The sequence below is a fragment of the Haliotis cracherodii genome, unplaced genomic scaffold, assembly GCF_022045235.1.
Source record: "Haliotis cracherodii isolate W230 unplaced genomic scaffold, xgHalCrac1.p SCAF_8, whole genome shotgun sequence".
NCBI lineage: Eukaryota > Metazoa > Mollusca > Gastropoda > Lepetellida > Haliotidae > Haliotis > Haliotis cracherodii.
The window spans coordinates 15,003,788-15,017,108 of record NW_027266341.1 but is presented as its reverse complement, the minus strand read 5'-3'; the positions used below and the strand labels follow the sequence as shown (position 1 = coordinate 15,017,108).

At 39.1% G+C, this 13,321-nt stretch overlaps 1 protein-coding gene and 1 pseudogene across 1 annotated transcript in view; both read right to left on the bottom strand.

The window, feature by feature from the left end:
• LOC139450817 (uncharacterized) overlaps positions 1-13,321 on the bottom strand; it is a 456,581-nt pseudogene that overhangs the window by 279,090 nt on the left and 164,170 nt on the right.
• The window catches only part of LOC139450184 (uncharacterized), a 102,197-nt gene continuing 92,512 nt past the window's right edge, over positions 3,637-13,321 (bottom strand). Inside the window, exons 4-8 of the mRNA XM_071231858.1 lie at positions 7,437-7,477; positions 6,924-7,063; positions 6,058-6,186; positions 4,730-4,873; positions 3,637-3,823 (exon numbers count right to left, since the gene is read on the bottom strand). Of these exons, the coding sequence (XP_071087959.1) occupies positions 3,637-3,823; positions 4,730-4,873; positions 6,058-6,186; positions 6,924-7,063; positions 7,437-7,477 (641 nt within the window). The remainder of the gene's footprint in view (positions 3,824-4,729; positions 4,874-6,057; positions 6,187-6,923; positions 7,064-7,436; positions 7,478-13,321) is intronic.

Below are 13,321 nucleotides of genomic sequence, written 5' to 3'. Positions count from 1 at the left end.
TGTCCGAGAGCACATTTTCAGTCACACGTACAGTCAGACCCCTTTATCTCGAAATTCATTATCTGGAATATTCCAATATCCATTTCATCTTACAATATAAATACCTATTATTTTGATTTGACCAATTTTCTCGAATTGGAGATAAAAAATGCTTACTATCTCGAACCTTGGTCTCCAACTTTGACCTTACTATAGAATTATGTACCTTTATCTCGAAGCTAGAATTTGCCACAGCTTTCAGAAGCTCAAATGAGCAATTGTCCTAGATACAGGCAGTGGAATCCGGATGAAGTCAAAAACAGAGATCCCTTGCAGCATTGTCTGATTTAGTTTCATCTAAGCGCGGGCATTAAGTGCAAACAAGCATCTGTCCCTGGCGTTTCTCGTTGAAATATAATTATTTCAATTCAAATACTGAGACCACTGTTCCAGCTGTTCTACCTACATCTACATTTATTACAATTGTTATTGATTATTACCTGCGAAGTAAATTTCAATTAGCCACCGTATACACCTGTCGTATTCATTATTGATTGTGTTTTGCAATGGATCTATATTATCTATATTGCTCAGTCTGTTTCTCAGTTGAAAAAATACCATTTTCCATTTACTCAGAATTTAATACAGAAATATACAAGTAGATGAAACTGATTTGTGAACAAAGAAGTAATTATCTATATAAGCACATCTTCCTTTAATACAACTCATACTTTAACACACGCGAATGTTTTAAACCGAATAGTTGATGTTGTACGCCCCTCAGACACCAGTTATCGTTGAATTTTCGAATTTAGCCAAGGTAAATGTATCTATTATAGTCGGAATCGTAAAATCGACTCTGCTTTTGGCAGAGATTCATTATGAACATGGAAATGGTTTTGTCGCGTCCATTTATTTAATCACAAAAATCTGTTACTCTTCTTTATGAATGTGACAAGCTACCTAACAATCTAAGTTGATCTCCACATGGACGAGACGGATCAGTTGAGATGTTCAAAGCGTGAAAATCTAATGAAGTGAAAACGTAGATTCTTACTTTTGGTAACTACACGTAACAATACATCATACACATAAATATACTGAGCAAAGTTTTCCCGTTTTTCAAGGAAAGAGAATAATCTCGTTATTGTTAGTTCAGTCATGAGGACTTTTTCATGTGAATCATTTGCCAGACATTGTAACTTACTACAAACAAACTCGAATGTATGTAAATGTTTAATATGTGTTTTCCATTGCGTTCAAGTCAATGCGGTCATTATGTAAGGCAAACACACCAACGATATCAGTGAAACTTGTGTCCTAATATCCTAAACTTATTGATATTTCTCCCTATAAGACGGATTCAATAAAACATGAGGTACAGAGTCATAATCATTTAGGACTAATTCAAAGACATGACTTGACATGACCATGACAAAAATGTTGCACCCGTGAGTAAGTGTGGTAAGTAAGGTCCTCGAAGTAACCAGCAGAACAAAAGATGAATCTGCAGGCCTCAATTTGGGGGAAATATCACAGGTCTACCATAAAATTATTTGAAGCTTTGCTGAGGCCTTGAATGTTGTGACTTCAACCAAGCAACTTTAGAGCAAATGTCTTGGTGGAAAGGCCATGTTCGATTGCACAGCAAAAGTATATGTAGACGAGACACCAAAGGCTAGACCTGTAGGAATATTGCTCGACATGAAGGGAAAGTTGACTATTGGAAAGTTGAGGTAATCCCTCTTGTCACACAGTCTTGTGGACAGTGGTTTGTCACTCTTAATATTTATGAATTGGCTGTTTGATGGTTATTGAACGACATCAAATCATCGATTTACCTGAAGCCTCAGTTGTTTGGCCAAATTACCCTTTTTTCACTTGACCATCATTTTTGAATAAACGACGATATTTATTGTCAACAATACAGAAGTTTCCTGTGATTACATGGCCTACATGTTGGTGGCAGTATGATGTGTTTTGGCAGCCACAAGTGGAAATTACATCATCAGCTGCTATCATCAGGTTCTGCAACACGTTCCAAAATTGAACAACCTAAATGAAATGGTTTGTTTGTATAGGAAAATGAAATTGTGGGTGATTATTAAATTTTGAAAATAATGTGGGACATTTTGTGAAACTGATTCTTGTCTGAGAAAGTTGCTTAAACCTAGGGCATAAAATTTGCAAATTTCAAATTGAAGAATATGCAGTTTTTTTCTGATTTAGTGGAGACTGTTTGTAGTTTGGCCAAACGTCTCAAAAGGATATCAAGGACTCTCCAGTAGAAACTGAGGGCTCTTTCTCTACGTTGATCCACCCATCAGCAAAAGTTGCTTGAGTTGTTTAATTTTGTAGTGATACAGAGTATCATCGTGTACTTTCTTTGTGCACTAATGGCGCCTGGCGGTGAGGCAACAAATCTTGTAAATGAATGGTATTGTTTGGCCTTCGCCCTTTCTTGTGACCATTGCTACGTCGACATCTTTGGGATACCGGAAACAGACTCAACGACCTTGGCAGTTAATTCGTTAGATAGACTGCAAACGCCTTTTAATTTGTCGTTAGATCCAGAAAGTATTGCTATACATAACAATTAATGTCTCTGGAAATTATGTAAGGTCGACTGTATTTAAGGCTATTATATGGATTGTATCTTTTCACTTACTTAACTGAATTACACTTGCAATCAATAGGAACCATTGATCCAAATACACATTCCCCTGCATGGTGTCGACGGCGTGAATACACAATACCTTTTAGAAACTTGTCAAATGTAAGAACTTGTTAACTGGGATTACACTTTCTTAGTAAAGTACAAATTCTTGTACTTTTTTGGTTGAGTTACATTTGACCACTTTCTCAAAGGCATTGTGTATGCATAGTGTTATATGGCAATGAAGTTTATCGTTAAACTATAACATATATTTTTAAACAATAATTAGTTGTCAGGAAATTATTACTATCTTACAAGCAATGGTGTGGAAGTTACTATATTTTTATGCTTTTGGAGTGAAGTGTAATCTGGAATATTCTAGAACAGCTATAGACTAATTCAGCGTGGTGTGGACTTTCTAGAAGGTATTTCGATTATGTAAGTGTACTAGTGCATGACTCTCTCATCTCACATAACATCAAGACCAGCGGTTTTGTGAAGATAATATTTTCTCCCCGGATATCCAGCCTTGGCTTATTTTGGAACCTTGACCATTGTTGTTGTTAGGTGAATATTATTATCACCGAAATTATTGCCATTACCACTGCTATTATTTTATATACTGCCATTGCAATGTTGTTCACTTGTTGTTTCAATGTTTTCCACCCTCGGAGTTAAGGTTACACTTATCAGAGGGGTAGACACAGTTCGTGATCTAGATAACAAGTTGTCGGATTTCCATTTTTGTGGAAGTCTCGGTGGTTGAGTGCATTAGATCGCTGACTTAGTGTGCTGGCGATTAGATGCCTACAGGAGGTTCATTTGAAAACAATGCAAAATGATTCTTTCTCAAGATTTTATTTCGGTTGTACAGCCAGTTGATTAAACCCAGCGTGTTGTATGTATGCTGAAACACTTTGAAAAACGTATAATCGATTCTTTGTAACTTTCGGGAAAAAAGCCAATAAGTTTTTATTGTGTTTGAGTATACTTTATGAAATCTAGCCGAGGAAGTTGAGCTCTCGACATTCGCAGTCTTGCGGGAGCCACAACCAGCGCCAGTTTAGGCCAAACTTGTAACCCCAGGGGAGTTCGGCGCCAAGACACCACGCCCACACCCACACCCGGATGTAGCGTGTTGGCACGCATCTTGTATTGGAACACCAACACGGTTCGTTGCACTTGGTCCTGAAGGGTAAATAAGACAAATGTTAGGAGATTTTGTAGTGTTTTTAGGCGGGGGTCATTACGCGGCAATAGTGCGTTTTTGTTTTTATCAAAGTGGATTTAACCTTTTATTTGTCTACACCAGATCATAAATTTTAAAAGGAAAACATCAAGGCATTCAATATAAACATAAACGGTGCCGATGATAAGCTGGACGCGGCAAATTCAACAGTATACAGTTCACGAACTATCGAGATTAATTATTTTCTAACTGAAATTAGCCCCTATTAGTGATTCCATGTAAATAGAGCACGTTATCATTATATGTTTTAAACAAATCTTTCTTTCAAGAAACAGCCGCTGTATGGTTGAAATAATGCCGATGCGACGTTACATTTTAACTCACTAACTCACTTCAAAAAACACTTCCTTCGAGTCAAACTAAAAGCTAAACAATGTTCAGCTACAAATAGGCAAGTCCTGATTTTGATAACAACGTAAAGTATTGTGACTACTCATGGTCACTGTTCCTTTATAAGCCCATAAATCTACATTTGCGACCCAGTTGACTATTGTGTGAGTGAGTGAGTGAGTATACCGGTCATATCACGGCGTGTCAGCCTTGTATACGAAAGAAAGCTCCAAGTGATCAGACGTTTACCACTTTAACCCTAAACCGACAAGCACAGTAATTGTGCCGACAAACCTAGAAACATAATCGGGGTGAATCAGGATTCCGACCCACAATTATAGGTTTCTGTTGTGCCCAAGGGACGCAACTCGAATTGCGGCATCCAATTCAACAGTGTCACCCATGAGACATCCATGAATGAAATTAACCACCTACGTCCACAATGACAGTGCTGTATGATGGCGGATGGCGATTTTTCGGTAATTTTTCGAGACGCGGCAGGTAAACATACTTACGGACACGTGACGTATCTGATCCACTGTCTGTAGGGGTAGATGACGTAACAACGCCGGTAGAAACGATGCAGGTAGCGGACTTTGGGTGGACATGGCTCACAGCTTCTCCCATAGATAGGCGTGATCTGGATCGGCAGGGCAGCCCTGCAAACCACAAAAGGCTTCCTACTGATTTCAAATGGTCTCTTTTTCCATTTTATGTTGATCGACACAGAAAGGATGTCTATCAAATGTCGATTTTTAAGTATAAAAAAATATCATTTTTGAAAATGTCAGAAAAATCTAGTCTTGAAGAAGTATTATATCATTTGACATTTTATCGACGGGTGCTGATATATTTGATGTAAAGAACACGAGACAATCTTTTTGCGGTATGGTGGAGAAATACGTTGAACGGGTTTGATCTCAAACCTCTCCTACGTAACGGACACAGCAGAGGTGTTCATGGTTTAATATGTATTTTGAGGTTTTCTTGGCATCTGCTACTTCTAATTCAAACGAAAATTGGTTGAGTTACCTTGTTGTTAGCTTTGAGCAAACTGTAGAAAGTAGTCCCAAATTTTAGCTCCAGCTAATCAACCAATCACAACAGAATACTAGGCAGCTAATCTTAATTTAGAAATAATATTGAGGTATTAAAATATATTAAACCCTGTATATAATACAGGTCGCATAGTGAGACCATGCATATCAAGCTCAATATATAGGTCATTCTCTGGGACGATCACAACTACATTATCACAAAACCGCCCATCTTAATTTTTGCCGGCAATCTCCTTAAAATCAGACGTTTAAACCCGATGCGATACTTCTCGGCATCAAGATCTGAGGACACCTCCATGAAAGTTGTCGTCAGTTGAACTTTCTAATCAGCCCACAGCGTCGAGGTTGCATATTAAATTCTCGGTACGAGTGAGGGAAGCATTTAAACAATCATACCTGATTTCTGTACCTAGAAAATGAATATTATTCGAATGCAAAAACACAAAGCGGTGCTTTTGTATGGTTGTGGATATGTCCTCTCGTTTCTAAGCGCCATGGCATGTACATTCAAACGGTGGACATAGAGGGTATAGTTGTGTTCTGTGTGGGTTTTCCTTTGCTAAGAACGAGATTTTCGATCTGCTGGCAAAGAAACAAAGCCGAGTCGTTTTAAACTGATATCTGGGGAGCTCAACAAGTCATGAAAATCTTCACTTCGACTGGTCGATCAAAGTTGGCTCAGAGTTAACCAGACGCGACATTAGCGGAGTCACCAAATCTTTGCGCCGAGTATCGTATCGGAGTGAAATATTTGCTTATTATTATAATAAATTTGAAGTTCGTACCGTGTGTTCCTGGCTATGGGTCGATCGGAGAAGTCCGTGAGATTATCTGCTATAGGGCAGTTCTGCTCATCTGCAAATCCGGATGAGATGGCTTGGTCGAGCCCATTGAGAGTGCCTTCAGCTTGTGCACTGTAAAGAATGAATAGTTGATCATCTCTTGAGAAAACTATTACATTTATATCGCGACCACCACAAAGGTAAGAAGTGGTTATGTATGGGTGTCAATGTCAGGTGCCGGATAGTGAACACATGTGGGAACAGAGTTCTTTTTCTGGTAGCACACGTATGTAAGGGCGGGGATGGGGATAACGGATAACGATGTCTATAAGGATGGGGATAGGATGTGGATGTGGAAGTTGATTTCGATGTGGATCAGATGTGGCTGAGGCTGTTGCTGTGGCTGTTGCTGTGGCTGTAAATGTAATTGCGGAAGTAGATGTGGATGTGGAACTTGATGTGGATGTGGATGTAGATATTGCAGTAGATGCATGTGGAAGGGACGTGGATGTAGATAACGATTACTATAAGGATGTAGATCGGATGTAGACGTGGAAGTTGATGTGGATGTAGATTCGGCTGTGGATATAGATGTAGATGTGGAAGGGGATGTGGATTGGGAAGGGGGTGTATTTGTGACTGTGGGTGTTGATGTGAATGTGGATGGGGACGTAGATGTGGAAGGGGATAACGATGACTGTAAGGATGTTGATGTGGATGTATTAAATGTTTTTCCTGACACTGGAAATTAAACACAGAGTCTAAGAAACACCCCAATGCATTACATTAAAACCTTGTTTGTCATAACGCCGCATAACCCAGTGCAATTAACAGGACTTCGCTGTTGAGCACATACAAACAAATCCTACCTGATTGCTGAATAACCTTTTTGAACTTCGTCCGAGTCAGGTTCGAAGTCCTGACAGTTGGAGTCGGGAGGGGGACAATCTTGTCCCCAGACACACAAGCTCATCAAGATGAGGCAGGCGCATGCTGCCGGAATTACGGTCTGGAATGAAAATTTACAAACAGTATTACAGTCATGTGACAGCGTTCAACTCCTCAACAGTTATTACTCTGACTTTCTGACAAGACCATTTACGAAGTGAGTTAGTTGACAGCTGGTGTAGGGAGGGGGACAATATTGCTCCCAGGCACACAAGCTCTTCAAAAGGAGACAGGCGCATGCTGCAGGAATTACGTTCCAGAACGAACATTCCCAAACAATTATACAGTCATGTGAAAGCATTAACTTCTTCACAGTTATTACTCCCTGACAATGTCCGATCAGTTTTTAATTCCTCCACTTACGTCGACATATAATGTGTGTAAGACGACGACGTGTGAAGTACGAATAACATAACAGTAGAGAAATACAGTACCATGGTCAGGCTTGATTCCTTCACTTTTCTTTTCTTGTAAGCTGAAACAAGCACAGACTATATCCATAAATGAAAAGTAAGAAAACATCACAGATTAATCTCAGGGTAGCTGTCCCATAGTATTTCACTGCCAGAATGATTAGATCTGATTGGTCAACCTGATCTTGATAACATACTATGTATCACGCCTTTGAGGGAAATAAAAAGTCTCAGTGGGTGAATATATCAGCTCATGCCCCGCCACGAGCATGTCAGGATCTTAGAGGCAGAAAAAATCCCTTATACCCCGATTCAAATGTAAAAGCCTTACGCTTTTTCCCCAGTCAATTGAAGTCACGTGACATAGCGCAAGTTAACCTCAGCTCAATCGAACAGCTGTTTTGTTTTGTTTATCAATTTTGAATTTATTCTCATTCATTGACAATGTCATATTGAAACATGTCAGTAAGACAAATTCGCTGTAGCAGTATGACTCGGGGTACATGGGGTTTCATCCGTCCCTCGTTAGGTTTTATACGACTCGCCTCCAATTCGTGGTATAAAAACCTAACGCGGAACGCATACAACCCTATATGCACACACAGACACACAGACACACAGACACACACACACACACACACACACACACACACACACACACACACACACACACACACACACCCCACTCTAAAATCATTCATACATTGAGGTTTTAAACAAAGTACAAACTTTAAGGTATTTGTCGGTGTCCGCGTTTATAATTATCTTGTGAGTATACCCACCTTCCACTCCTCTGTTCGATCGAGATTTAGATGGCTGATGATGAGAATGTTAATATATAGTTTCTAGGAGGAGGAACCTTTGTCGAACTGTCATGGTTTGATTGGCTGATCGATTAATTAAACTGATACGCATTTGTGACAGGTTTGTGTGAAATCAATCATGAAAAATCGGCCAAAGTCGATAAGTCCCCGCAGTATCCTTTCACGAAATCAAACCTAATATAAAGTAAATTCAAATTTTATAACGTTCTAAATGCAATGCAAAATATCAAGATAGATGTTAACATGAATCATATTATAGAGTGAAATCTGTTTAACTCCATCATCTCGAAAAATAGCGTTGAAGTTATGTGGTGCCCATTTCTGGTGTCCCCCGCCGTGATATTGCTGGAATATTGCTAAAAAAGGCGTAAAGCGGCTTAATGTGGGAGGAAATCCCGAAGTGATGCAGGTCTCAGACGTTTACCACTTCGGTAAAACCAAGAGGCCTTATAGGGTGCTGACAAACCTAGAAACATAATCGGGGCGAACTGGGATTCGAACCCACAATAATAGGTTATTGCCTTTGTTTGCAAATTTTATTTTTTTCTCATTTTGTGGAGTCTGTTTCTGGTTTCGCCAAACCCCTCAAAGCAATATCAAGGACCCCAGGTGATACGGAAGGCTCTTTCTGTACTTAAACCAACCCATCAGCAAAAGTTGCTTCAATCGTTTAATTCGTTTCAGTGACACGGAGAATCATCGTGTACTTTCTTTGTGCACTAATGACTCCTGACGGCGAGGCAACAAATCTTGTAAATGAATGGTATTGTTTGGCCTTCGCCCCTCCTTGTGACCATTGCTACGTCGACGTCTTTGGGAAGATACCATGTTATCCCTGGATATCAAGCTTTGGTCTACTTTGGAACCTTGACCGCTGCTATGTGAATATGAAAATCATAAAATTCAAAGGGACTGTTCCCTATACTCATCAATATCATAATGAATAAACATTAGAGTATTGTGTGGATTATATAAAGCTCTCACTAAGTATATGTTTTACATGCATGAAAGATGGGATTAAGAGAGAAAGGAAATATTTCCCTGAACGTTTCCAATAACTAGTGGAGGAAATTGGAAATGGATGAACCTGTAGATAGATCTCACAGGGTAACATTCAACAGGCTCTTTACCTTGTGATGATGTTAACACTTTTTCTTAACAGTTTAGAAAAAGAGAAGATATTTGAAGTGAACTACATTGGAAAATGAGAGAAGAAATTAATTGTCAATGGTTTTTTTATCATACAAACTCTGGTCAGTAAACAACAGTTGTTATGTTAGTACTTTCAAGAGGAATCCCAAACCTTCTCTTACTCTGTTATGATATATAATGTCAAAGTGAAAGAAAACAACACATTAACGTGCAACAAAGCATATACCATGGACTTGTTTATTTGCTATTTTGATATACATGTGTTCAGATTGATTGAAAAATATACAATATCAACTATAAATGTCTTCCGTGTGTGAATGCGTGTAATACTTGCATATTGGCTCCCCAGTTCTCATAATGCTTCATATGAAAGCAAAATTGTGTGTTTGATTAACATCATCTCTTATGTCAGTGACTGATTTCAAACCGCATGTCTTGGTGTTACACAGCCACTGTCCCAACGCTCGTTAATGTTTCATCCTCGCGATCTAACGTTATAACATTTCAGGTCATAGACATCCTCTTATACACAGCAGATGCGTTCTGGACATATTACCTTTCGGCTCCATAGTCTGTACTGTCTTAAAATTGACTTTATTAGTCTTCGGATGTTACGTCTAGTACACACAAACAGGACCGTTGAGCCTATATCAGGAATGTAGCAGGCAGTTGATCTTCCAGTTGGCTAACTTACTGTTGGTAATATCCGTTTTCTTTTAGCAAATAAGAGGAAAGTTAGTAACAAAAATATACGATATACAACTATCACAAAACCATTCGACACTGACACCGCATCAAACCCCGCGGTAGACTGGACACAGTTATGGGCTCACCGATTAGATAACCCCTACCGACAGGGTGGGAATGGTGGTTCAAAGCGAAACAGACAACCCTGTCTGTTGTCTAATAAATGCTGGGCGGCGCCTTTGATCTTGCCTCTAACCATGCATGAAGTAGGAGTAAACGATGATCAGGTTGGCCTGGAAATAAACAAGATTCTTTCTTATGTATATGTGCCCAGTGTATCCACAGTTAACTAGAATGTTTCATATCTACAAAAATGTTTATGCGTCAGTGTGGTTTATCAACACATGTATAATGCTTATTCACGCTTGGTGTGCCAGACTGAAATTGAACATTATGATAGCGTCAGCAGGATTAATAGAGGTCATAATATAATGAAGATCATACATAAATATGTTTAAGTTACATAGGCAGCAGTCTAGATTATTTACAGAAATACAGTTCAAATATTGTGTTCAATAAAAGAAAACGTTGATTTTTAACACACTTATTTTTGTACGATTAAACAAACTGTGGACTTTGAAGACATTTTCGCTTATTGTAATAAGATCAAGGTAAAAAATCATATCTTTCTCTGAAATCCACGGGCATAGTTGCTGTCAAACATAAGAACGTAATCAGGGCGGCCAGCTTTGACTTGTCATGTGCCTCAAAGTGAGTTTAAACATGTCAAAGGCGATTGACCCTACACTCTAGGGTCATTTACTCCAACATTCTAACTGTCACTCGTCTTAACAGGACCATAACGTTTGTTATATATCGACTCCCTGTCTCTATGTCTTAGTTGTAAATCGGTAACTGCGGTCCAAATCTATCAACTTATTCATCTATTGTTGCAAACTTGACTGATTTGTTTACACAATAAAAATTCTAATTGATCATGCACTACTGAGGCAGTCAAGCACCTGTATAAGAAATATAAAAGCAGCCATGTTACATGTAGTCCCAAAAGCTGGCAATATAACTGAAAAAATGCTGATGTGACGTGACATATAAACTTACCCACATACAATACATTTTTTCCAGAGAGTGTAGAGCACAATTTTATCAAGGTTTTATTGCCAATTTGAAAAACTAAAATAATATGAATATTAAAATTCATCATCACTTTTCAATTTTACAAAAATGTCACCAGTTGGAAGATGTCACAGATAAACATGGATTCTAACTAAGTTTGATCGTCACAGGTTTATACCCAATTTGCCAGCACAGTGCAGAGGATTAACAGTTACTGTGAGTGAGCATGGTTTTACGCCGCTTTTAGCAGTTACTGTGTTTATACAAGCACAGAAGTCATGCCCAAAACGCTCACAGTAGTTAGTGAGTAAATTCAACTGAGGATTTTACAAGTATCTATCACAACCTTTGAAAGCTAACATGTGAATAAACTCAGTTCACTGAAACTTAAATAATTAAGGCACTTGCAGTGACCATTAACAAGTAATCAGTGAGATAGTATATAAATACTGGGAACGCCAAACAACTTCATTGTAAATAGACAAATGCACCTGTGAATGGTCAAGGTTTTAAATACCGAGTGAAACAAAGACGAGGTGCCAGCCTACACTGGAAATGTTGTATGCTGCATGACCAGCCTCCATCAACACCTCCAGTGATCTTTTCGTGATTCCGAGCCTTGCGCTAGCCATTGTCATGACCTTATTGAGTGACTTCCTTCCATCAACGTGAAAGGATTACCCACAGAGTAAAGATATCCTATCCAAATGGTGTAAGTACTCACAACCAATTTCCTCTAATAGTAAACTGTCACCTTTGACATCCCCAACAATACTCACCAAGGTCAATGGGCAAAATCACAAACCCTAACGAGATTCTGTCTACATGGTCACACCCGGTGATTGTGAAGATCTAAAATTCTATCAGCAGTTTTTTTTATTTGTTTGTTGTTTAACGCCGGACTCAGCAATATTCCAGCTATATGAAAGACGGTTTGTAAATAATCGAGTCTGGACCAGACAATCCGGTGATTGACATCATGTGCATCCATCCACGCAATTGGGATACGATGACATGCATCAACCAAGTCAGCGAGCCTGACCACCCGATCCCGTTCGTCGCCTCTTACGACAAGCATGGGTTGCAGAAGATCCACGCAATTGGGATACGATGGCAGCGAGCCTGACCATCTGAACCCGTTAGTTGCCTCTTACGACAAGCATAATCGCCTTTTACGGCAAGCATGGACTGCTGAAGATCTATTCTACCCCGGATCTTCACTGGTCAGGAACCGACCTGATGACATATTGCTTTGTACATTATAACACAAGTATCCTGGGCAGGTCTCCCCACGTACATCAATACATTGATTAGACCATATTGATATCCTATTTGATGCTAATGTACCAGTAAGTTGGTCAAGCCTTGCTTTTAGGAGACTTACATGATTTCTATTATAACATAAATTACTAATGTTGTTGATTGGATACATACCCATTGTTGAATGCATCGTTAATGATTTGGGGATTGTGTGATAACTTAAAAATGCAGTATTTGGTGCTCTTATGCAACAATTCGTTATTCAACGTTTGGCATGTCCACATCAGATGTTGATTCTCGAAATTTAATTGCTCGATATTGTTATAACAGTTCATTAATCATCAATCACTGTTATAATACCACTGGATAGTTGATGAACGTGTTATACATGTCACAAACGGGATCAAAGGCATTGCTCCATTCCACATGTATATTGTAATATACAGCAAACGCCAACACCATTCCCTGATAAATTAAGTTAATGTACGCGAGTGTTACACACAGTGTAACCTCTAAAATTAGAACTTGGAAATAAAAGGGACATTCGTGTCCATTCTACGAGTGCGACCATATAAAGTGTTCATGAATAACTGTGAAAAGTAGTGATGACATCAGATGTTTGCGAAAAGGTTCGATTTTTTTGCCCCACCCATTGCGAACACGTGTAAAGGCAAGTCAACGTCTCACATGAAAATGATGGCCCGCATGTGAGACTGTTAGTAATTGTAAATAAGTCAATAAAGGTTCAAGCAGTGACGATGTCAGTTCACAAATGGGCCTTTGTTCTCGGTAGCTATTGAGACCACTACGTGACTCCAAAACTGATCCGCATCGTCCCGGCATGGATTG